General features: G+C 39.2%; 1 protein-coding gene across 1 annotated transcript in view; it reads right to left on the bottom strand.

Moving 5' to 3' along the window:
• The window catches only part of DSCAM (DS cell adhesion molecule), a 558,550-nt gene that overhangs the window by 35,269 nt on the left and 498,382 nt on the right, over positions 1 to 24,899 (bottom strand). The window contains exons 27-30 of the mRNA XM_077813965.1: positions 22,800 to 22,976; positions 10,917 to 10,947; positions 5,568 to 5,683; positions 2,255 to 2,404 (exon numbers count right to left, since the gene is read on the bottom strand). Of these exons, the coding sequence (XP_077670091.1) occupies positions 2,255 to 2,404; positions 5,568 to 5,683; positions 10,917 to 10,947; positions 22,800 to 22,976 (474 nt within the window). The remainder of the gene's footprint in view (positions 1 to 2,254; positions 2,405 to 5,567; positions 5,684 to 10,916; positions 10,948 to 22,799; positions 22,977 to 24,899) is intronic.

The following is a 24,899-nucleotide window of genomic DNA, read 5'->3' as shown; positions in this document are numbered from 1 at the left end:
AGTCAGTGTAAGTTTTGCCATGGACTTCAATGGGTGGGAAGAGAGGGGAAGGGCTAGCTCAGCGGTTTGAGCATTGGCCTGCTAAACCCAGGGTTGTGAATTCAATCCTTGAGGGGGTCTGGGACAAAAATTGGGGATTGGTCCTGCTTCGAGCGGGGGTTGGATTAGATGACCTCCTGAGGTCCCTTCCAACCCTGATATTCTATGATTCTAGGGCCAAGATTTCACTCCAGACTGTGACTGTCCCAGTGCAGGTGAGCAGCATGGGAGAAAAGTGCAAGAAGCTTTCCTCCTGCTGTGCAGGTGCCAGCTATAATCCTAGACCTCATGCTCCCTGAATGTAAGGAACAGAAGAGTCTAATCACTAGACTTCCGAAAGGAGACAGAACAAATGGAATGAAGGCCCTAGCAGAGCCCAGCTGGAATGTGGACACTGCAACAGTTGTACCCAATTTTTGTCTTCTGAATAAACGTTTAGATTTAAACAACAATTGTGTTACAACTTAAAAAAGGATGATTACACAGACTTTTTGCAATCACATATATGGATTCTGATGGATGGATGGTCTCTGCATTTGTGGGGGGGTTGACAATCTCAGATTTCCAGCTTGTTTGGAGAATTGTTATTTTAACAAATCTGTTTATATGCTGGTAGCTATTCATGGGGCTCAGCACAAACAGCTGGGATGTTCTTCACTTGCAGCAGAGAAGGCTGAAAATTGCATATCCTTGAGCCCCTTAAATTCATTTAAATGAGTCTGTTAAGTTTGGGAAAAGCTACTCAAAATTCTAAGACTGATGCTGTGCATAGCAGGGGTGCTGGAACAATTTGCACAGTGGGGGTGCAGAGAGCTACTGAACCAAACTGTACACCCTGAAAATGATGGAAACCACTTCAAGCCTGGGGGTGCGGCAGCATCCCCAGCATCCCTAGTTCCAGCACCTATGTTACTTTCCAGCACCTATGTTACAGTGTTACTTTCAAATATTCAAGGAATATTAAAATGCACAGTAAATATATTTAACACCTTTCCCACGAAATTTGCTGGGATGCATGTGAACCAGACTATCGGGCTTCATTAAAAGGTTTAGGTTGGATATTAGGAAAAACTTTTTCACTAAGAGGGTGGTGAAACACTGGAATGCGTTACCTAGGGAGGTGGTAGAATCTCCTTCCTTAGAGGTTTTTAAGGTCAGGCTTGACAAAGCCCTGGCTGGGATGATTTAACTGGGAATTGGTCCTGCTTCGAGCAGGGGGTTGGACTAGATGACCTTCAGGGGTCCCTTCCAACCCTGATATTCTATGATTCTATGATTCTAAGTACCAGTATTTCCATGGACTTCAATGGGCTTTGATTTGGAGGAGATAAGGGATGGAAAGTGTAAGTATTCTGGGGTGTTGCCCAGCCTCTAATCATCACAAAGAAAGACAAGTACTTTTGGAGTGCAGGATCTTGCAGCATTAAAGATAGTTAGTTTTTAAAACACTGCAGGGTTCTATTATATTGTTCATTCTCATAATCTTGATTCTTCAACATAATAAATTTCAATGACAGTATTTGATCTTTGTATTTTCTATACCTCCTAGGAATTGTTTATATACTTCAAGTATGCCACATTACACCATATTACTATCTAGTAAGTAGTCCTTATATTTAATGAAATTTTTCCAATTATGCAGATATGGAACAAGTTTATAACGGAGTTTAGGAAGAATGTAGTGTAAGGGTATATTTATTAATTTTGTTGTTTAAATCATTGTAAGATGATCTCCGCATGGATATAGCTGGGAAAATGGATTTAATACAGTAACTAGAAATGTAACTTTTCCAAAAATGCAGTAATTAGAAAATGTATTTCTCATATCCTAGAACATTAGGAACAATCACAGGTAATTGAGAAATGAAATAAAGATTGATTGCTGTGAGAAATAAATATCTATTAGCTATGAAAATCCACTAGAAACATTTGTTCAATAGATTCTAGATGTTAAAATGCAGCATAAATTTCCTCTGAGGAATACTCAGGTCTGAATTACCTTAAATTACATCTACATTTTAACATGCAAAGGAAACTTTTACTGTATTAACCTTAATATGTACCACTTTTACAGTGGGTCCAATTGTAAAAGAGACTATTTTCTGCTGCACAAAATAGTTTCCGCACTACATTCAAAATAAAGGCAATACCATGATAATATAAATACTGTGGTAATGATATCTGTTCTAGGTAATATAGTCTCTTTTATACTCACTTGTTCCTGGCCGGGCATCAGAAACATCAACCAATGGTCCAGTAGCTTGTGAGACAGACTGGTAATGTACTGTATGAGTAACTGTCAATGACTTCTGTTTAGATGTCTCTCCAAAATCAGCATCAGTTAATAACACTGTTGATCTGTCATCTATAAGCAATAGAAAATGAATATTAAAATAAAGAATCACATTTTTGTTGATCCTTAAAAATAGTTTAAGTCCTCAAGTTTACACAAAACTAAAGAAAAGAGTATTGCCTGTGGGCCTTCATTTGTGATATGATGACTTTAAGGGACATAGATGGGCTTTTTGTGTATTCTTTTAGACACTCTCTATTGCCTGTAACGATCTTTTGCCTTAAGTGCTTGGACTTTTTCCATTTTGTAAACACTGGTTCCTCTCGCCCCTTCATGTTTGTCATTAGCATAAGTGATTGTATCTGTGATGTCGAAAGCAGACTGTTAGCTCATTTGTGCTTTCTCTTCTGGCTAGCTTCGCCTCTGCAGCACCAGAACAAAAATACTGCAGCATTAGGGCCTCAATCCAGTAAAGCACTTATGAACTTGCTTTAATCTGAACATTCTCGCGGAAGTGGGACAAATCTTGTGCTTACAGTTATGCACATGCATAAATGTTTTTGTGGTCTGGAGCCCATGGGCCAAATATTGCCTCTTCCTTATGTTGCAAAGTTCCTGCAGCAGAACTGACTGGTGTGGGTCAGTGGCACAATAGGAAGAGGATTTGGAGAGCTTGGTGCAAGTGGTGTGGCTCTCCTGCATGCCACGGAGTACAGCTGAATGGAGGCTTCTTCTGATCTGCACAGCAGGATTGGTGGAGCGGGGTAGGGGAGGTAGTTAGACCCCAGGCCAAGGAGGGGAGAAAGGAACACTTGTGAATCCACTACTACATGGATTATCTGCAAAGAAACAGCAGAAGCCACTGTGGAGGATTCCTTCTGACTTTCCATACAGAATCTCCACCCCTCCCTGCACCAAGCCAGGCTATGTGGGGGAGCAGTTGGTCCTGTGGCAGCTAGTAGCTTTTTTCTTTACAATTGTGATCACAGTGCTGTTTGGTTTTGTTTTTTTTTAAAAAGAAGCTATACAGAATGCAGAGTATTCTCAATCATACAAGATTTAATAATAAGTCCCTTCCTGCCCCCACTATAATCAGTGGTAATTCTTCCATTGACTTCACGCTTGCAGAACATCTACATTTGAATGCTTAGTGCTATCTGGGTTTAGTCTCCAGGTTTTATTTTTACATTATTACAGTCTTTTTCATTTATTCTTAATAGCAATAAAAACCACGGGAAATTCCTGCTATCATACAATGTACAGATTTTTAATGCATTTCTAAAGGGACTGCCAGCAATGGTGATTCTGTGAATTTACCCATCAGCTGTGGCTGATCCACTGCTTCTAACAATTGGTTTGGGGTTTTTTTCAACTGACAAGAGAACATTAATGTGAAAAATTCTGCACAGTAACATAAATGGCATTTTTTGCCCAAAAAAGGCCCTAAATAGAATGAACGTTATGAAACCAAATTATGCGGTCCCTGGCAAAAGAGGAGCTCTTACTCCGGTCATGAATAAAACCTGCCAAAGCCTATGTAAAATCCTGTCAAAGTGCTGGCTTACTATTACTGCTTTGTGCAACACAGTCTATTACTGTGGCACCAATCACATTGCTGTAGTTAAGGAGCTAATGGCATTTCCATTATAAACCCCTATTGCCCAACTACTATAACTCAAGAGTGAAATCTCCCAATAGGATAAAACTTATCATAAAAGATTGCAGCACAGAAATGAACTTTGGAAACATAAAACTGGAAACAAAAATGTCCATGTTGCAGGTGATGTGTGGATCTTGTCTTCAAAGCAACCTCATAAAACATGAAACACAGAAAGGGCTGAATCCTCTGGTCCAGCCAAATCAAGCTAGCCTGGCACAGGATGTGATGGGACAACGTTAGCTCATTCTTCCCCAATCCTGGGACTGACTGGGAGCCTCAGAGCTAAGCTACATCCCTGCTGGCTCCACTGGTCCCCTCCCCTCTGACCACATCCTAAATGTAACCACAACATATGCGTTATATTCCTCTATACAAGTAGAATCCTCTGCTGACCACTTAAGCCAGCTTCAAGTTTGCTTTAGACTGCTTTTTGTCCAAAATGGTAGAAATCTGGCAAGATCAGCTCCCTCTGTGAGAGCCCTGCCATTTTGTATAGCAAGACACTCATTAGATCAGTTGTTTTGGCAAGGTTTCAGCCACCATGTGGGGCTGAACTCTTAGGAAAATTGCTGTTTTTGTGAGATTTCAGATTCATCCCAGGCATAACTTAAGTTATTTATGGCTTTTGACCTGAAACCTGAATGACAGTGGTGAGTCTGGTTCCAGGAGATTTGGTATCCAACCTTCTGAAATGTAAAAGAGTTTAGCTTCAGGGTCCCAGTTTTAATGTATCTCAGTTTTTTTCTTATTTATTCAATGTAGCAGAATACAGAATAACTTTTGCTATAGTGAGGCAGATATATAATTAGGTCATTTTATGTAGATTTGGGTGGGAAACCATTTTCTAGACCTGCAAAAGTTTTAGAGATTTTTTAATTTTTTCTTGTCCCAAATTGGGGCAAAAAATTGAAATCTCAAACATAAGAATGGCCATTCTGGGTCAGACCAAAGGACCAGTTAGCCCAGTATCCTGCCTTCTGACAGTGGCCAATGCCAGGTGCCCCAGAGGGAATGAAGAGAACAGGTAATCCTCAAGTGATCCATCCCCTGTCGCTCATTCCTAGCTTCTGGCAAACAGAGGCTAGGGACACCATCCCTGCTCATCCTGGCTAATAGCCATTGATGGACCTATCCGCCGTGAACTTATCTAGTTCTTTTCATTTCAGAAGTAGATAGTCTGAAAAAAAAATTTGGATTGGGTCAATCAAAACATTTTATTTCAGTAATTTTGAAATGTTTTGTTTTAATTTCAACCTTTTACAAATAACCTCTTTTAGAATAAACAAATTCAAATTTAAAAACAAAAAATCATGTTGAAATAGAAAAGTGAAGTTTTCATGTTGAAAATGTCAGAATGGAACACTTCACTTTTTGCTGCCCTACTCTACTTTAAATTTGCTAGGGTTCCTTAAAGCTCAGAATGATGCATATGTAGAACAGTCTTCAATTCACTTTTCAACCAGGACAAATTATCTTGTAAATTAGGACCCTAGCCCTTTTTATGTGTAAAGAATGCAGTGCAAAGTAGACCATAACATTTATTATATAAGCAACATAAGTGCATTGACATTTTACCAATGGTCTCCATTGTGTCCCTCTCTTCAATCAGAAGCTGAGCTCTGGGAATATCTATGTGCATCCTTAGCGTCTGCTGCTGCTTGTTAAGTGTATCTGAGGTCCTGGTGTTCTTACTAAGCACAAAAGAGAGACAAACATGAAAACACTCCCCATATGAAAAGATATTTAAGGATTTCCTTTTTAAAAATCCGTTCAACTTAAGATAATAAAATTACCGTAGTCACCAAAATTCTCATACATTTCATTTTCTTTCATTGTACTTTGAAGCAAATAGGTGGTATTAATTTAATGTATTTTGGTAGGGAGATGAGAAAAAGTAAGTGGGGCAAGGGACTGAGTCTGCCATTATTCAGTGGTTTATCTATCAAAAGCCCTTATTGAATCTTTTCGATGCAGTTGTTGAATACTGAAACTGATGGAAACAGTTATAAAGCTGCCATTTTTTTGCATTTCTCAGATTTGGCTAATGAACCCTTGAGCTGACCAAACAGGTCAGTGGGAAGATGGTGTTTTATATAAATTTCTCCTATTCATTAATTTTCAGCAATGATTTAAATCCTGAACATCATGAGAATTGGTAAGTTAAGAAATCAATCAAACATTCATTAGAATTTCCATTAATAGTAATGAATTGCATAAGGAAAAGTGAAGACTTTAGTTCTGTTGACATTGCAGTAGTAAGAAATTATAGACCTTGTTAGCACTCATGGATTAACTCCTTTAATTGAATTTGGTATTTTAGAACAGGACTATAAAACAATTATTGTAACATCACACAAGCCATAACAATTTTAAAGTCTGTGTACCAGAAAATTACTCTGGGAATGAGCCATCTACTAATAAGCAAATGGAAATGGGTAATAAAACTGAGCAGCATAATCATATGCAATACAGAACTTGTGGTAAAATCCTCCATATTGTATTCACCCCTTTCCACAGAAATGCTAAAGGGAAGGAAGGAACTCTCCTTATGGGCCCCCTTGTTTTCCCTGAATCATTTTGTAAGAGGAATTCCCTCCCCTCACAAAACTGACAGCAGTTCTGTCTCTAAACCCAACAGATCCAATGGGATCCACCAGAACTGAGCTAGGACATATCTGCCAGATTCTACTTTTCTAGTCTTTTCCCCACTCTGTCTATCTTAGGAATTATGGCCCCTATCAACAGTCTTTATTGTGTTTATTCTCACAACAGCCCTGTGAGGTTCATAGACTCTTCCTAGACTCTAAGACCTGAAGGGATCATTGTGATAATCGTCTCCTGTAGAGCACATGGCTATAGAACTTCCCCAAAATAATTCCTAGAGCAGATCTTTTAGAAAAACACCTAATCTTGATTTTAAAATTGTCAGTGATGGAGAATCCACCATGACCTCACCCTAAGAAGACTTCTTCACAAAAGTCTCTCTCTCTCTCTATATATCAAAATTCCATCCTGGAGATGAGAAACCCTCTTATTAAAACTGATTTGTCTCCATGAATGGTTGTTTTTTCAAAGAATTGGCATTTTCCAACCAAAAAAAATTGTTGAAAAATTCCCAACCCACTCAAGTGAGTGGGTCTTTAATGTTAGAAAATCCAGGCTATTAGCATCAAGGGATTATAATCTCATAGATAAGGATTCCAGAGACTACTTCCCGAACAGGAAAAATATCATTTACTTACATTTTAGTTACTCTGAGATGATAAAAAAAAAAGAGACTCTACTGATCACAAACCTTAAATTTGTCTCAAGGTTGCTAATTAGCTCCGTAGACGTTGTGATGGTGTGTGTATATAACATACTTCATTTATTGACTATGGATAAATATTTTTGTTAGTTTGTTTTTTAAGCAAGTGAAATGCATGATGTGCTAAAAGTTTGTTCAAAACTGATTAAAGATATGAACATCATTTTGAATAATCTATCTATAACCACCCCTCTCAACTGAATGACTGAAAAAATCTGTACATTCAGAACAGGGTTGAATCTTACACACCCATTTATACAGAAAAGGACTACATATGGCACCTATTTAAAACTAAGGTCATTTTGGATGCTTGGCCAACAGTCACGCCTCTTCATTAATTTTTGGGGCTGAGGTCAGTGAGTAGGTTAATGCAAAAGAGGTAAGGAAAACCATTCCTTTGTAAATGTGAAGGCTGGGTTAGAGATTTCAGGGGCAATTTATGTCTTATTCTATGCTCAAAATTAGAAACATAAGCCAGTTCCTTATGCTAATCAATGATGAACAGTTAAGAGGAATTTATCTGGAACTTGCTGCTAAAGAAAACATCACCAAGCTGAGCTCAAATACTAGTAGTAACTGTTACTAATTTGAGGTGCGAGGGGCAAATCATACAACTTTCATTAAACTGTTAATATGTGGGGCTTGCGTAGCTTCCCCAGGGATCTGACTTAAATACCCCAAACCAAGGCATTCAACACAAAGACCAAAGTGCTATCCTTAACACTTTTTATTCTTAAATGCACTCACAGGGGCACAAATATCCCCAAGGGAGATTTCTAGACTTTCTAGATTTGTATATGATACTAGGTTTTGGTATAACATAAAGAAATCTTATTCATTATGTACCAAGCAATTGAACATATTTAACTCTGTGAGTTATTGGGGTGTTGCCTCCTTTGTCTAAAAAAGGCCTAAATTTTCAAAAATTAACTAGTCATTTTGGGAGCCTCAGTTTTTGGTTACCCAATCTGAGGTAACTCTTAAAGAGGCCTGATTTTCAGAATGTGCTGTGCATGCGCCCTCTGAAAAACAGGGTGTCAGAAGTTGGGCACTCAAAATTACTAGTCACTTTTGAAACTGTCCTAAATCACATATTTTTTTCAAAATGCCTATTTTGATTATTGTTTGCTGTTATTTATATCTTTAAAAGATATATATGCAGTAGATTTTTTTAAAATCAAACATACTGGTTTTTAATGGGATGGGGGAAGGAATGATTGTCAATACTCACAAAAATTAAAGGTTTCAGAGTAACAGCCGTGTTAGTCTGTATTCGCAAAAAGAAAAGGAGGACTTGTGGCACCTTAGAGACTAACCAATTTATTTGAGGATAAGCTTTCGTGAGCTACAGCTCACTTCATCGGATGCATACTGTGGAAAGTACAGAAGATCTTTTTATACACACAAACCATGAAAAAAATTGGTGTTTACCACTACAAAAGGTTTTCTCTCCACCCACCCCACTCTCCTGCTGGCAATAGCCCATACAAAGTAATCACTCTGCCCACAATGTGCACGACAATCAAGTTGGGCCACCTCCAGCACAAAACCTGGATTTGTGCTGGAAATGGCCCACCCCGACCACCACACACATTGCAAGGAAAGCGATCACCCCAGACAAGCTATTACCAACAGGAGAGTGGGTTTGTTGGGGGGGGGGGGGTGGGGAGAAAACCCGGATCCGTGCTGGAAATGGCCCAACCCGACTATCACACACATTGCCAGGAGAGTGATCACCCTACACAAGCCACTACCAGCAGGAGAGCGGGGTGGGGGGAGAGAAAACCCCACGGTAGTGGTAAACACCCATCCCCTCACGGTTTGTATGCATAAAAAGATCCTCTGTACCCTCTACAGTACGCATCCGACGAAGCGAGCTGTAGCCCATGAAAGTCCACGCTCAAACAAATTGGCCAGTCTCCAAGGTGCCACAAGCACTCCCCCTCTCCTTGCGAATACAGACCAACACGGCTGTTACTCTGAAACCTGAGGCAACAACTAATCTCTAAAGCTGCAGGGTACCTTTGAGAAAACCTTTTGTAGTGGTAAACACCCATTTTTTCATGGTTTGTGTGTATAAAAAGATCTTCTGAACTTTCCACAGTATGCATCCGATGAAGTGAGCTGTAGCTCACAAAAGCTTATGCTCAAATAAATTGGTTAGTCTCTAAGGTGCCACAAGTACTCCTTTACAAAAATTAAAGGTTGGCAGAAATGATTGCAGATAAGTAACATGATAGCTATACTAAAACATTTTGCCAATGCAACTTGATCTGATCTGCTATGTTAGTACTGGGTCTCTTTTGAGCAGAGGCTTTCCAAATATGCTGAACTACTTGGGTTTTTTGTGAGATAGAGAAACACCAAAGAATGACTCTATTGAAATCATTTTTACGTGTTACTTACAGTTAGCTAGGACTCCAATCATATGTAATTGTACTCACACAAGCAATACTACTGAAGTCAGTGGGACTCTACAGATATGTAAGTGTCTGCAGGATGGGGGTCTAGATTTGAATCTAGGTTAACTGATTAACCCTATGTATCACCAACACACCAGAGATAGTCTAATTACTAAGGTGTGCTGTAAATTCAAATTAAATCTAAAACCTCAGAGATGGAGGAGTTTGAATTTTTGAAAATGGTCCAATCTGGCAAATCATCAGATAACCTGGAGGTTATTATTTTCTTAAAAATAAGTATGATTTTTAGTTAATATGAACCAAAATGGTCCTATTTTCAAAACCCCACAATGGTTTCAAAGTTCAACATTTTTTCCAGACAAAGAAGCAAACACTGGAAATATGAAATTTCCATATTTGCAGGTTATTTTTGCAAGAACAGACATTTTGTTGTCATTTCACAAAAGAATTATATTTCTGGATAGTGAAATGACTCAGAACAAAACAGCAGAATAATAAATAAATTATCTTACTTTCACAAAGCTCTGCTTATAATCAGCTAGCAATGGTATGTCTGTGTGTGTGTGTGTATGTATGTGTATTGTATTTGCAAATATGTGCTTCCAGCCATTTATTGCCTTCAATAAGATGATCTCTGAAGAGCAATTCCCTTTATGCATATTATGAAAACACTTCAGTGAACAGGCAAAATGTCCAAAGGGACCTAAACATGTTCTGTAATTTAATCCACTACTACAGGATCAAAACTTTTTATACTGTGGTTCACATCTTAATGGAGATATTGTTTCATAGGTCACCTTTTTTGCCATTTATGACTGCACTGATCACCTCTCTTTTCACTGATTGAATAAAATCCCTGCAGCAAGTTCAGCAACTGCTTAAATGCACATCCAATATTAGGAAAGCGTTCAATGCATCTTCAGCCTCTTTTAACATGATGTTATAGGTGGAAACAAGGAGGTGAATCAGCACCTTGTGACTGACCAGATTTCTGTGGAACTCTGCTCGTTCCTGGACCATTAGAAATCACTGCCCCCATTCCTAAGAAAACTAAAATTGTGCATTTGGCACATAGAAACAAAGAATTCAGGAATGGAAAGTTTAATAATTAAGTTGTTCCCAGGAATGATTTTTAATATAATCCCTTGAACCAGAAACATCATTAAATTTGGAATTACTAAACATTATTCTTACCTCATAAGCATTTCAGCCAAACTCTTTGCATCTAGAAGAAAACATGGCAAATATTAGTACCTGATAAGTAGCTAGTTAACACTTTAATTTTTGTGCCACAATGGAAGTTTTTTGGTAGATGGATTATTAAGGAGTGGAAGATTCAGACGAGCCACTTATTAAAGATTATTCTCTTTCCTCAGATCAGCCGTCAAGACATAATAGCCTCTAAAATTCCTTATTTTTGTTAAAACTGCATTTGACTATCATATATCTTTCTGACACACAGAGCACGTATAATTCTCCAGTGGCAGTGAAAATGCTCAGAAACATATTAAAGGCTTTATTGCAAACTGTTCGTCTTGACTTTGAAGAAAACTAAATTTAGAGCAGAATAGAATTTAACTTGAAAAAGCTAAAGAAATTCAGTAGAAGAGAGAGAGACAATATAAAAACTAGAACAGCCCTAATAAAAGCATTAGCACTGTCCTTTCTTCAACACAATTGGCTTAAAAGAAATCAAGATGAGTTAAAGTAGTTCACAAAGTTTCAGGTAGGTCATGACATGAATGAGCAATCTCCTACCTGGGCACCACCAAACCAAATCTGATTGCCTGGAGAATTGGCCAAGGAAGATCACGAAAGGGTGATCTTGTTTGGTCACAATCAGGTATCCACACCATTACATTAGCTATTATGCAGAACTACCCCTTTGTGTTCAGAGAGAGCCCTACATACAAATCAGTAGGTAGCAGCTTATTCCCATAAGAGTCAGTCATTCAAAACTATCCCAATGGGTGGACCCTTATTCCCTTACAGAGTCCCACTGACTTCAATAGGGTTCCAACCAGGAGTAAAGGTCCATTTAGGTGTATGTTTTTGTGTTTCAAGCCACTAGTTTTTAATTCTTTTTTTAAAACTTTCCACTGTAATCCCCTAAGAACTAAGTCTCACACTGAGACTCTACAACCTTGAAGTTTCTTTTGTCATAATGGTTCTGCTATATCCTCAGCCTGACCTCTTGGAGGGACTACATTCTCCAGACAGCAGTTGGGAACTGGCAGCAAGGACAAAGCAGTTCTCATGGGATACCAGGCCAATGGAGGAGGGCTGTTCAGGCGGATAGTAAAATGGGGTGGGTACGGTCTTGTTCCTCCCAGGAGTCCCAATCCAATCTGACATCCAGTATTCAGAAACTGTCCCACCTTCCTCTCACAGAAGTCCATGGTGGCTCTTTGAAATTAGCTAGATCCCCAGTTAATATACATCCCAGAAAGAGGAAGATTATTATTTTATTTATTATGAATATTTACTTACAGGTTTTCCACTTTCCAATTTCTAAGATTATGTTATTTTTCCTCCTAGAGATCCAAACTCAGTTTGCTTCTGTAACCTCCCCCCTTCCCTTCCTCTTGCCCCTTTTTATCTGTTTATCAATTTGCTACAGATTATCTAAATTTTAGATTGTAAACTGTCTGGGGCAGAGACTGACTTTATGTTATTTGTTTGTAAATGTCTCCTACAACTGAGTGCTTGGAACTGCATAACAATGGAGAAATACCCTTTGCTGTTTATGTACTGATATGCTCCTTGAGGAGGAAAATTATAGGCACGAGTCCCATGAATGGCCCCTGTGCAAAGCCTGCAGTTATTTCAGGAACAATTGTAATGCCAAGCGCCTCTGAGTACATCACAGTCCTGACCGCTTCAGAAACCTGTGCCATGACAACCCTCACAGCTGATTTGCCAACTCCAGACTGGTTAGCCAAGGACCTGTAGCAGTTTGGAGTAGCCAGCTTCCAGATGGCTATAGTGACCTGCATCTGGACTCATATATGACTTCCTTCACACGGGTGTCCTGGCACCTGATGGTTGGGGTAAACTGATCACCAGCCTCCAGAAACATCTGCTTCTTCATGCAAAAGTTCTGAAGCCACTGCATGTCATCCCAGGTCCGCATGATGAGGTGATCTCACCAGTCTGTGCTTATGGCCCTGTTCCAGAAGCACCAATCTACATATGAGGAGTCTGCAGCTAAGGCATGAACAGCATCAGCTGGGTTGTGACTGGCATGTTAGTGTCCCTCTCTGAGAGATGCCTTCGGCAGGCCAAAAACTGCCATTGAAATGTCCACTGGCATCTGCAGATGCTCTGCCTGATTCCTGAAATAGGATGGACAGCGTGTGGTGGAGAAGTTCTTCCACTGGGTTAGGATCCATGCTGATGGCTCTGGCTCTTGGGGGTGTGCAGATACACAATGGCTCAGCTGGATGTGTTGATGGGCAAAAAACACTCAAAACACTTCCAGCCAACTCCTGCTGGACAGACAGACAAGTTCTCCCACATCCCACTATGAACCAAGCCTGAGAGTGGCTACAGCTGGCAAAAGCACTAGGAACTCTGGGATATGATGGTATATGCCCTCAGAAGCTGAAGTTCTGACTCAGATCTGAAGTATGGATCCACTAGCATGGTTGTGAAGCCCAGGTTTCAAATGCAATGTGAATGCTCAAGTGCAGGCTTGGAAACACTGAGTCTGCAGGCACAGGTCACACAGACACAAGAGTACAATGCTATGTAGACCTTCTCATAGGCACTACCGTAACTATTATTAAAATAAAGCCCTTTCTGGGTATCATTATCAACGCAGAAAACAGATTAAAGGGAACCCTTGGAAGGCTGGTCAACCCAAAGTCTGCCTTTTAATGTTGCCTCTTCTATTTGTTTGTAAAATGAATATAATTATTTTTGTGGCATTTTTAATAAAACAAAGACTGATGTGCATCCCCCCGCATCCAAAACATGAAGTAATTTAAAAATTCATGAGTCCAGAGATCACAAGCAATCCCAGAACAACAAAGCAGTGTGCAGGTGCAACAGAGGGAAAGAAATGTGATAAGAAAACAAATCTCAAGTTTCAAGCTTTTAAGGAGTTGTTCTATCAAAAATTGGTCATGTAGAATCCTTAATTTACCTTTTCCTCCCTTGTCTCCTTGTTTGCAAATCTATCATCATGTCCAGGATATTGGCAGAATTTGTCTTTCTCTTCTCCCTGCCTCTGCTGAAATCTTTTACATTCCTTAATCACCTCCGGGGTCTACTGCATGTATTGCAAGTTCCTCATACATGGTCCTATTAAATGTCACATCTCTAAACTTCCAAAGATGTAGGCTACAATGGGCAAACCATTCACATGTTTCAGGAGGCAGGAGCATATCACCACCAACTTAATGCCTCACTCTTAATGGATTTTTTTTCAACTTTGGCTATAATGCAAACTGAGCTCTCTTTGCTTTTAAAATCCTACAGGGATTTGCAATACCCTACATCTTGACATCAGCCACCTTATCTATCTACGTTGGGTTTTATACCTCACTTTGACTGAAGTACCTGAATGTTTTTTCTCCCCTTCTGCTCATTCCATTCTTTCAGTTTTAACCTTCTTTTTCCCTTTGCAATGCAAGAGCAGATAGCGGGGGGACAGAGAGGAGACGGGGGTTTTTTCACTTGAAATTCTCCACTTGAATCACTGCCACTGAGCATCTCTCTCTCTTTTACATCAATGGGTTTTGCTGTTAACAGCTGATTGACAATTTATACAAATAGGGCTACATGATAACAAGAACAATATTTTTAAAATTATAAACCAAACTAAGGCCCTGCTTCTGCTTCCAGCTCAAGACAATGATGGTTTTACCATTGACTTTTAAGGACTTGGCAAGGTCTTTATGTACAAAAGACAAGGGAAAATGAAGCCTATATTGCCTAGAAAATGCAGCCATTGATGCAAAGTAAGTTCTGATTTCTTGCGGATCTCGTTTGTGTTTCTTGTTGCTGACAAGTTACAGCAATATCTGGGATGATGAAGAGACCAGAGCCAAATATTATCCACAACTCACACTTAACAGTGTTGCTGTGATACATAAAACTCTCCTCTACCCTGCAGGAAGCTTTAAATCAGCAACTCATAGTTCCTACAGTGACACTACAGATAGCTAGAATGCTGGTTGAAACCAAGGAAAAGCTTTTTCGTTAAATGTTCGCTCCTTTTTTTCATTGCAGCTTGTCCAGTTGGCTCTAGAAAGCAAATACACTGTGAATTACCCAGTGCCACTTGTCTGGAATAAATGCAATGCAGTATCAATATGCTCACTCGTGTGTCCTTTTCCCTTGGTTTCAAGCAACCTCTTTCCAGATATTCTCAGCTGCTGCTCACCTATATTGTGCTCCTTGCTGTATCTGAAAAAAAAATGGAGTGAGTTTATGTTCTCATCACCATATATCTGTGTTAGGGGATTCATATACGTATTTAGCTGGCCTTAGAACATTTGTGTAAGGGAGCATCTCCTCACAATTTCACCCAGACTGCCAGAAGGAAACCTGCAGCACTATGCAATGGTGCATAAAACGTTGAATGAGAAAACACTGCAGTCTAATTGCAGCACCAATATTTAGCACAGCAACTGCCCAAGTTGGTCCATTGCCTCAGATAGTAGCCGCAACATAATACACAAGGGCTATATGTGCCTTTTCCAAACTCTGCACAGAGCTTACATGTGCATGGCAGTGACTTACTGAATGAAAACTAATGTACCGAAACTACATGAAGGGTGACTCATAAAGTCTGTGAATACTTTACACATTTGGTAAAAACACACCTATGCCAATTGCAATAAGACAACAATATGTTCAAAACATTAACAGAAGCAGAAATTCAGACTCATTGATATGCTAACTGTACATGCTAGAAAGGCTTCTGGTGCATGACTACATCAGGATGTGAAAAATGGGAAATCCAGCTTCTGCGCTCACTTTTGCTCACTGGGATCTCATCAGTTATATTTCTTAACCCATTAGGGTTGACTCTGGGGAAATTATCTGTAGTTTTAAATTGGGCGTTGCCACTTATCAGGTATCATTCTGTGCTGGTATCCCCTGCGTGGATTAAAATGAACTGAAATTCAAAGCAAAGGAGATACTGTTTCAGTAACAGTGGGGGCTAGGTTAATAGCAGAAAAAGAGAGAAAGTCAGCAGGTTCCTTGGTTCTACTATATATCGAGAGTTACTGAATCACTATATGACCTCAGGCATCACTTGACCTCCTTGTGCCTCAACTAATATGGCCGAAAAATTGGGTAAATAACTGGTTGAAAACCAAATAGTGTCTCTGTACGGAGAGTTCTTGAATAAATAAATAAATTGTACAACATGTGACATTGGAGGAAGACAATTTTTTAGCTGTCTCTACATTTTAAAACAATCATTAAAATGCTTTAGAAGGTAGAGAATACTGGGTAGGTTGCTTAATTTGCCTGGGCAGAACTGAAGCCATAACCCCATTCTAGATCAAAACCTTAACCCCAAATATAGATCATGGAAAGGATGCTCTTATGAAAAATGCACTGCAAGTGACATCAATCTATGAAAAAAATGTGGGGGTCATGGTGGATAATCAGGTGAGCATGAACTCCCATTGTGGCACTGTGGCCAAAAGAGCTAATGAGATCCTGCGATGCACAAAGAGGGGAATCTCAAGTAGGAGAAGAGGGGTTATTTTACCTTTGCATTTGGCCCTGGTGCTACTGCTGCTGGAATAACATGAACAGTTCTGGTGTCCACAATTCAACGAGGAGGTTGATAAATTGGAGAGAGTTCAGAGAAGATACACGAGAATGGTGAAAAGATTCGAAAACATGCCTTATAGCGCTAGACTCAAACAGCTCAATATATGTAGCCGAACAAAGAGAAGGTTAAGGGGTAGCTTGATTATCGTCTATAAGTATCTACATGGAGAACTCATATTATAAACGGGTTCTTCAATCTATGAAAGAAAGGTACATCATTATCCAGTGGCTGAAACTGGACGCTAGACTGGAAATTTTTGACAGTGAGGGGAATTAAACGTTACAACAATTTACCAAGGTTTGTGGTGGATTCTTCATCCCTGGCAATTTTTAAATCTGGACTGGATGTTTTTCTAAAAGATGTGCTCTAGGAATCATTTGGGGAATTTTCTATGTCCTGTGTTATACAGGAGGTCAGACACTAAATGATCACAGTGGTCCCTTCTGGCCTTGGAATCCGCATTCCTACTTCTCCCTCAGTTGTTTATCTTCATGAAGATACACACACCACATGTCATAAATATAAGGGAAAGGTAAACACTTTAAAATCCCTCCTGGCCAGAGGAAAAACCCTTTTACCTGTAAAGGGTTAAGAAGCTAAGATAACTTTGCTGGCACCTGACCAAAACGACCAATGAGGAGACAAGATACTTTCAAAGCTGGGGGGGCGGGGCAGGAGAAACAAAGGGTCTTGTCTGTGTGTGTGATGCTTTTGCTGGGACCAGAGCAGGAATGCAGGTCAGAACTCCTGTAAAAAGTCAGTAAGCAATCTAGATAGATACGCGTTAGATTCTGTTTTGTTTAAATGGCTGATAAAATAAGTTGTGCTGAATGGAATGTATATTCCTGTTTTTGTGTCTTTTTGTAACTTAAGGTTTTGCCTAGAGGGATTCTCTGTGTTTTGAATCTGATTACCCTGTAAGGTATTTACCATCCTGATTTTACAGAGGTGATTCTTTTACTTTTTCTTTAATTAAAATTCTTCTTTTAAGAACCTGATTGCTTTTCATTGTTCTTAAGATCCAAGGGTTTGGGTCTGTGTTCACCTATGCAAATTGGTGAGGATTTTTATCAAGCCTTTCCCAGGAAAGGGGGTGTAGTGCTTGGGGGGATATTTTGCGGGGGAGACGTTTCCAAGTGGACACTTCCCCTGTTCTTTGTGTAACACTTTGGTGGTGGCAGCATTTAACCTAAGCTGGTAAGAATAAGCTAGGGGGTCTTTCATGCAGGTCCCCACATCTGTACCCTAGAGTTCACAGTGGGGAAGGAACCTTGACACCATGCAATAATGTTCATACTTCCTAAAAAAATATTTGTAAAAGCCTTTATGCAGAGAAAACAATTTCAGAATTATATTAAATGTAAATAATGTCAGTGAAAAGTGAGTCAGTGATAGCTTTAGGATCATAATGATTCAATAAATATTTCTGTTCTGTAACTGGATAAAAGCCAGATGATGTCTTCATATCATATGATCAGATACTTTCCATTGTGACAGGAACTCAGGAAGATGTTAAACAGCAGCTACTAAAGTTAGATATTTCTAAATCAGCTGTTCCAGACAACTTGGACCCAAGAGTTTTAAGAGAGCTGGCCAATGAGCTCACTGGACCATTACTGTTTTTCAAAAATCTTGGAACGCTGGGGAAGCTTCAGAGGACAGATAAAAGCTAATGCTCTGCCAAAATTTAAAAAGGGTGACAAACCAAGTAATTATAGGCCTGGGCAAAATAGTGAAATGGCTGATACTGGACTTGATTAATAAAGAATTAAAGAAGGATAATATAATTAATGGCAGTCAACATGAGTTTATGGAAAACAGGGGCTGTCAAACTAACTTGATATCTTTCACTGATGAGATTACCAGTTGGGCTGATAATTGTAATAGTGTTGATGTAATATACTTAGACTTCTATATGGCATTTGACTTGGTACCACACAACATTTTGAATAAGAAACTAGAATGAGACAAAAAAACAATATAGCACACATTAAATGGTTTAAAAACTGCCTTGCTGATAAAATTCAAAATTTAACTGTAAGAAATATTTTGACATTTGTTTTGATCCTGAAATGGGATGAAAAGTCAAAATATCAACTTCTATTCAGGAATGAAAAGTTTAGATTCAGAAATGTCAAAACAGGGGTGTTTCTAGTGGGGTCCTGCAGCTCTTGGCCCTATCTAATAATTTTTATCAGTGACATGGAAGAAAACATAAAATCTTTCCTGATAAAGTCTGCAGAAGATACAAAGATTGAGGGAGTGGTAAATAATGAAAAGGACAGGTCACTGATACAGAATGATCTGGATCAGTTGGTATGCTGGAGGCAAGCAAACAATATGTTTTTCAATGCAATGAAATGTAAGATCAGACATCTAGGAACAAAGACTGCAGGCTATATTTATGGGATGGGGGACTCTAGTCAGGGAAGCAGTGACTCTGAAAAAGATTTGGGGGTCGTGTTGGATAATTAACATAACATGAGCTCCCAGTATGATGCTGTGGCCAAACAGGCTGATGCAATCTTTGGATGTATGAACAGAGGAATATTTAGTAAGAGTGGAGAGGTTATATTTCTTCTGTGTTCGGCACTGGTGTGACTACTACTGTGTCCTGTTCTGATGTCCACTATTGAAAAATCATGTTGTAAAACTGGAAAGTGTTCAGAGAAGAGCCACAAATATTTTTTCTCTGAGTTGGATTAATTTAATAAATTAGAAGAACTTTAGGGTGAGTTTCACACTCTGTACAGTTTAACAGAATGGGGTCTTGAATGTCTTGATAATGAAATATTTACACCCACTCGTGGACATGGAGCAGGTCCTCAAAGAATCAATCCTGAAGCATCATGGAGCAGGTCCTCAAAGAATCAATCCTGAAGCACTTGCATGAGAGGAAAGTGATCAGGAACAGCCAGCAGGGATTCACCAAGGGAAGGTCATGCCTGACTAATCTAATCGCCTTTTATCATGAGATTACTGGTTCTGTGGATGAAGGGAAAGCAGTGGATGTATTGTTTCTTGACTTTAGCAAAGCTTTTGACACGGTTTCCCACAGTATTCTTGTCAGCAAGTTAAGGAAGTATGGGCTGGATGAATGCACTATAAGGTGGGTAGAAAGCTGGCTAGATTGTCAGGCTCAACGGGTAGTGATCAATGGCTCCATGTCTAGTTGGCAGCCGGTGTCAAGTGGAGTGCCCCAGGGGTCGGTCCTGGGGCCGGTTTTGTTCAATATCTTCATAAATGATCTGGAGGATGGTGTAGATTGCACTCTCAGCAAATTTGCGGATGATACTAAACTGGGAGGAGTGGTAGATACGCTGGAGGGGAGGGATAGGATACAGAAGGACCTAGACAAATTGGAGGATTGGGCCAAAAGAAATCTGATGAGGTTCAATAAGGATAAGTGCAGGGTCCTGCACTTAGGACGGAAGAATCCAATGCACCGCTACAGACTAGGGGCCGAATGGTTAGGCAGCAGGTCTGCGGAAAAGGACCTAGGGGTGACAGTGGACGAGAAGCTGGATATGAGTCAGCAGTGTGCCCTTGTTGCCAAGAAGGCCAATGGCATTCTGGGATGTATAAGTAGGGGCATAGCGAGCAGATCGAGGGACGTGATCGTTCCCCTCTATTCGACATTGGTGAGGCCTCATCTGGAGTACTGTGTCCAGTTTTGGGCCCCACACTACAAGAAGGATGTGGATAAATTGGAGAGAGTCCAGCAAAGGGCAACAAAAATGATTAGGGGTCTAGAACACATGACTTATGAGGAGAGGCTGAGGGAGCTGGGATTGTTTAGTCTGCAGAAGAGAAGAATGAGGGGGGATTTGATAGCTGCTTTCAACTACCTGAAAGGGGGTTCCAAAGAGGATGGCTCTAGACTGTTCTCAATGGTAGCAGATGACAAAACGAGGAGTAATGGTCTCAAGTTGCAGTGGGGGAGGTTTAGATTGGATATTAGGAAAAACTTTTTCACTATGAGGGTGGCGAAACACTGGAATGCGTTACCTAGGGAGGTGGTAGAATCTCCTTCCTTAGAGGTTTTTAAGGTCAGGCTTGACAAAGCCCTGGCTGGGATGATTTAACTGGGAATTGGTCCTGCTTCGAGCAGGGGGTTGGACTAGATGACCTTCTGGGGTCTCTTCCAACCCTGATATTCTATGATTCTATGATTCTATGACATGTGAAAAGTCCCCATGTAATGTTCCAAAGCAGGTTTTCATTAGAATAGGTTGGTAGGATGCTGAGGATTGTTTTGCAGCATTCTGTGTGTATGGAAAACATGCCTTATATCAAAAGACTCAAGGAGCTCTATCTAGCTAGTTTATGAAAAAGAAGGTTAAGGGGTGAGTTGATCAGAGTCTACCTTCATGGGGAATAGAAACTTGATAACAGAGGGCTCTTCAATGTAGCAGACAAAGATGCCATGAGATCCAATGGCTGGCAGTTGAATCTAGACAAATTCAGACGGAGAACAAGGTGCACTTTTTTCATGAGAATAATTTACTATTGGAACAATTTACCAAGGGCTGTGGTAGATTCTCCAACACTGGCAATTTTAAAATCAAGGTAAGATGTCTTTCTAACATATAAGCTCTAGTTATGCTCTAACAGGACCTAAATATCTATGAATCTATGAATGCAGGGAAGGTCTGTGGATTGTGTTATACAGCAGGTCAAAGTAGATGATCACAGTGGTGCCTTCTGGTTTTATAATCTATGAATCTATGAAAACTCAAATTAATGATCAGAGTAAAATTACTCTGGGCACGCATAGTGATAATGCTTTTCACTCAATGATCTCAAAGCACTGTCCTACAATCATTAAAGGACTGAGTCTCACAATATCTCTGAGAAGTAGGTAAGTATCAGTGTCACCGTTTTTATGATGAGGAAAACTGAGGCACAGAGAGGCGAAGTGTGACATGACTAATGTCACATAGGAAACCTACTGAAGAGCAGGAAACTGAATCCAGGTCACCTGACGCCCTGTGCTATGCTTTATATACAAGATCATTCCTCCTCTGTGACCCACACATCTGCACAGTTCTAAGGGCCCTGCATCAGCACACACAGTACAGGAAGGCAGGAAGCAACCTGAAGAAGAGGAGGGTGGATACTAATATTGGGAGGAAGATGAACAGGATTTTCCACATGTTATGCTGCAAAACCTAGGGCTGGCCCTAGTTTTAATAATCAAGATCACATGTTTTGTGAAATATCTATGTCTAATTTTCTTTCATGCAGTACTTGGAAATAAACTTATTTTAAGGATTACAAATATTTTTCTTATTATGTAGCGCAGGCTGTGTAAAGCTTTTAGAAAAATAATTTCAGTAAGTCTTGTCATGTACTATTCTCCACGCTTCACAAACACAGCCAAGTCATGAGGCACACAGGGCAGGGTGCAGAGATGGTATTCTGCCCGCACTGCAATTAGTGGTGATGGAGTGATCAGTGCATTCATCAGAAGAAGCAATGAAATTGCATTAATTCATAGCTTTAATACCTATGTCAAGTGCAGACACTGATGTATGAATAGGGTAGTGATTAGAGAAAGGGACAGCTCAACAACAAAGAAAACGAGACATAATAGGAGAGCAGAGTTAAACAGACAGTATAAAACTTTTTCCATCTGAAGTAAACAATGAAGTATGCTATTATGATACTTCTCCTGCTATACTACAGTACATTCTACAATATAATTAATGTCCATCCCAATAAGCAATATGCAATCACATCTTTTGCAAAACATATATGAGCAAGTCAGAGAATTTATGGGTGTGTTTTTCTAGCTCATTGATATCTGGCTACTGCATCAGAATTATCCTAGATGCGTGGTTCATGTTTTCTTGAAAAGTGGATTTCTCTCTCCCCCAAAGAACAACCAATATGATCTTTCAAAGAAACTGTAACTGGGGGATGTGGAAATCCTTTAAAAAAAAAAAAACAAATGGAACACATGATTTTCCCCCCAGATAAAATAATCACTTTGCTTATGGAGATGAGAGACTGATTTTTCAAAAAGTTATTTCTTTACAATGTTCATTTCTGTTAAAAAAAAAAGAAAAGAAAAGAAAAGATTTTTTTAAAAAACAAGTCACCTGTATTACTACAGATACTAACTTAATATCACAGGAAAATGACACTTTATGAAGAAAAATATCTTTGGTACACCACAAAAAGTCTCAGAAGCTTTTCTCTTCACAGTCCCATTTATACATTAATGCTAGGTGACTATGAGCATGTGGGAATAAATGCCAGATGTCCTCTCTTACCTCTGAGTCTCTTCAGTCTCTGCTCCCTCCTCCTCCTTCGTACAATCAGCAGAAGCACAAAAAGCAGCAAGACCCCCACCAAGATACAGGAAATGGTCACCAGCATCTTTAGCCCTTCGTTGGTTGCCAGACCTTCCTCACTTTGGACAACTGATTTAATGAGTGGAGGGATTGTACCTGGAAACAGTTTCATGACATTAGATGCCTATTAATGAAGAGAAAAGGTTGAGTTTTCATAGAAACTGTACTCTATCTTCCAAGGGCATACAAGCCATTTAGAGGCTTTTGTCATGTCCAACACGGTATTACCTTTACACATGACATATTTAACCATTACAGAGAAATTTCAGATCTAAAGTCTAACCTATTTGTTTCATTGTTTACTATGGGAAATTAGTATTTGTGTAACAGATTTACATCATTTATCAGATATTCCTTTAAAAAGTAATGTACATTCACTGCTATGTATATCAAATGGGCCCTTTAAACAGAAACATTCTTGCATCAGGTGTCTAAGTGGGCAGCACTGCATTGATCTTGAATTCAGAGAACCTACCTGCTGCTAATTCTGGAGCTGATAAAGACTTTCAGAGGGTTAGCTCATGAGAAAAATAGGACAACAAGGATATGAGGAAACCATGAGATTTTAAAAGTGGAGTAGAGGAAGTAGTTTATAAAGCAAAGCCATTCTAAGAGTCAGGCAACTTGCTCTTTTCATTTTGGGATGCATTTGCATTTTCAGCACCATTCCCTGACGTATGGCATGTAATACTTCACTCTTTGTTTTCCTTTTCAGGGATATGAGCAGCATGCAGCCCTTTCTAAAGAAAGCTGTTTAATCGTGAGAGGGTTCTCATTTACTTCCTGATTACTATTAACCTGCCATGTGCACCCACAAGTGGGGCTATAAAATGTAGATTTGTGTGGAACATGAGTGGAAATATGTAAGTATTGTGAACTCTGATGACTGCAGATGGAAACTATTTAATTTTAACCAGCTACTGAAGCATAAAACTGGCTATCTGCTTGCTGAATGGATAGGAGGTTAGGATTAAAAAACAGATACATTCTCTTTTACATTTTAACTGCTGTATTGTGGGATCTCTCTCATTATGTAGCATTCAAAATCATACAAGTATTATGATGTGATGCAATGTAAGTGCCAATAATTACAGATCAAATGTAAAGATCTACACCCTTTTCGCAGAATAGCTACTTATTTTGTACATAATAAGCACAGCGATACCCTGTAAGCACAGGCTGTGGCAACATCCAAGGTTATCTCAGATACTTCAGCACATTTATTTTCATACAGTAGCATTTTTCATGCACATTGTGTATGTTTTTTTTCCCCTTTACTGAGCTACAGTGTTCATATTATACCAAAAATAATGTGGTTTAATAGGAAACCAAGAATAATAACAGCTTTATAGAGTAAAGCATGAAAACACATTTAAACAGAACAAACAGAAATGGTTAGCTAAGGGAACGACAGAGAGAATGATCAGATAAAGATATGGAAAGAACTGCAAACTAATGAAGGGCAAACTAGTCTCTGCAATGTAATCATCCCAAATTCTCCTGAATACTAATGACTAAAATTTGCCTTCAGTTACGGTTATACAAACCCTTTGGCTGAGAAGAGAGTTAGGCTCAGTAGTATCTAAAAACATGTCTTTCGAGATGCTATATTTTGACTTAAGTGATATTAAAATAATGCCCTAACTTTAAATTAAAACCTCATTTTTTAGGTAAATACAATAAATGTTCTATAGCTATTCTAAATAAAGTGCAAACCTGGTACACTACAGATGAGCACTGTTAGTTTAATACAATATGTACTACAAGTTTAATAGAATTATATATGCTTCACACAATCACTGTATGATGTTTAGCGTGTGTAATTAGAGCTGAGCAAGAAACAAAATTTCCATCCCATGGCAATTTCTGATATTTCAACCTTTTTTTTTTCATCCCGAATTGCCATTAAAAGTTAAAATATCAAAACTTTTCAAAGAACAAAAGTTATAAATATTTCCATTTGCAAATGTTTTGTTTTGGATCAGTTCAACATTCATCTGCATCTGCCCGAGCTACTGT

Source organism: Eretmochelys imbricata, chromosome 1 (genome assembly GCF_965152235.1).
Source record: "Eretmochelys imbricata isolate rEreImb1 chromosome 1, rEreImb1.hap1, whole genome shotgun sequence".
NCBI lineage: Eukaryota > Metazoa > Chordata > Testudines > Cheloniidae > Eretmochelys > Eretmochelys imbricata.
The sequence above is the reverse complement of the archived record's forward strand: the minus strand, read 5'-3'. Positions and strand labels throughout refer to the sequence as shown.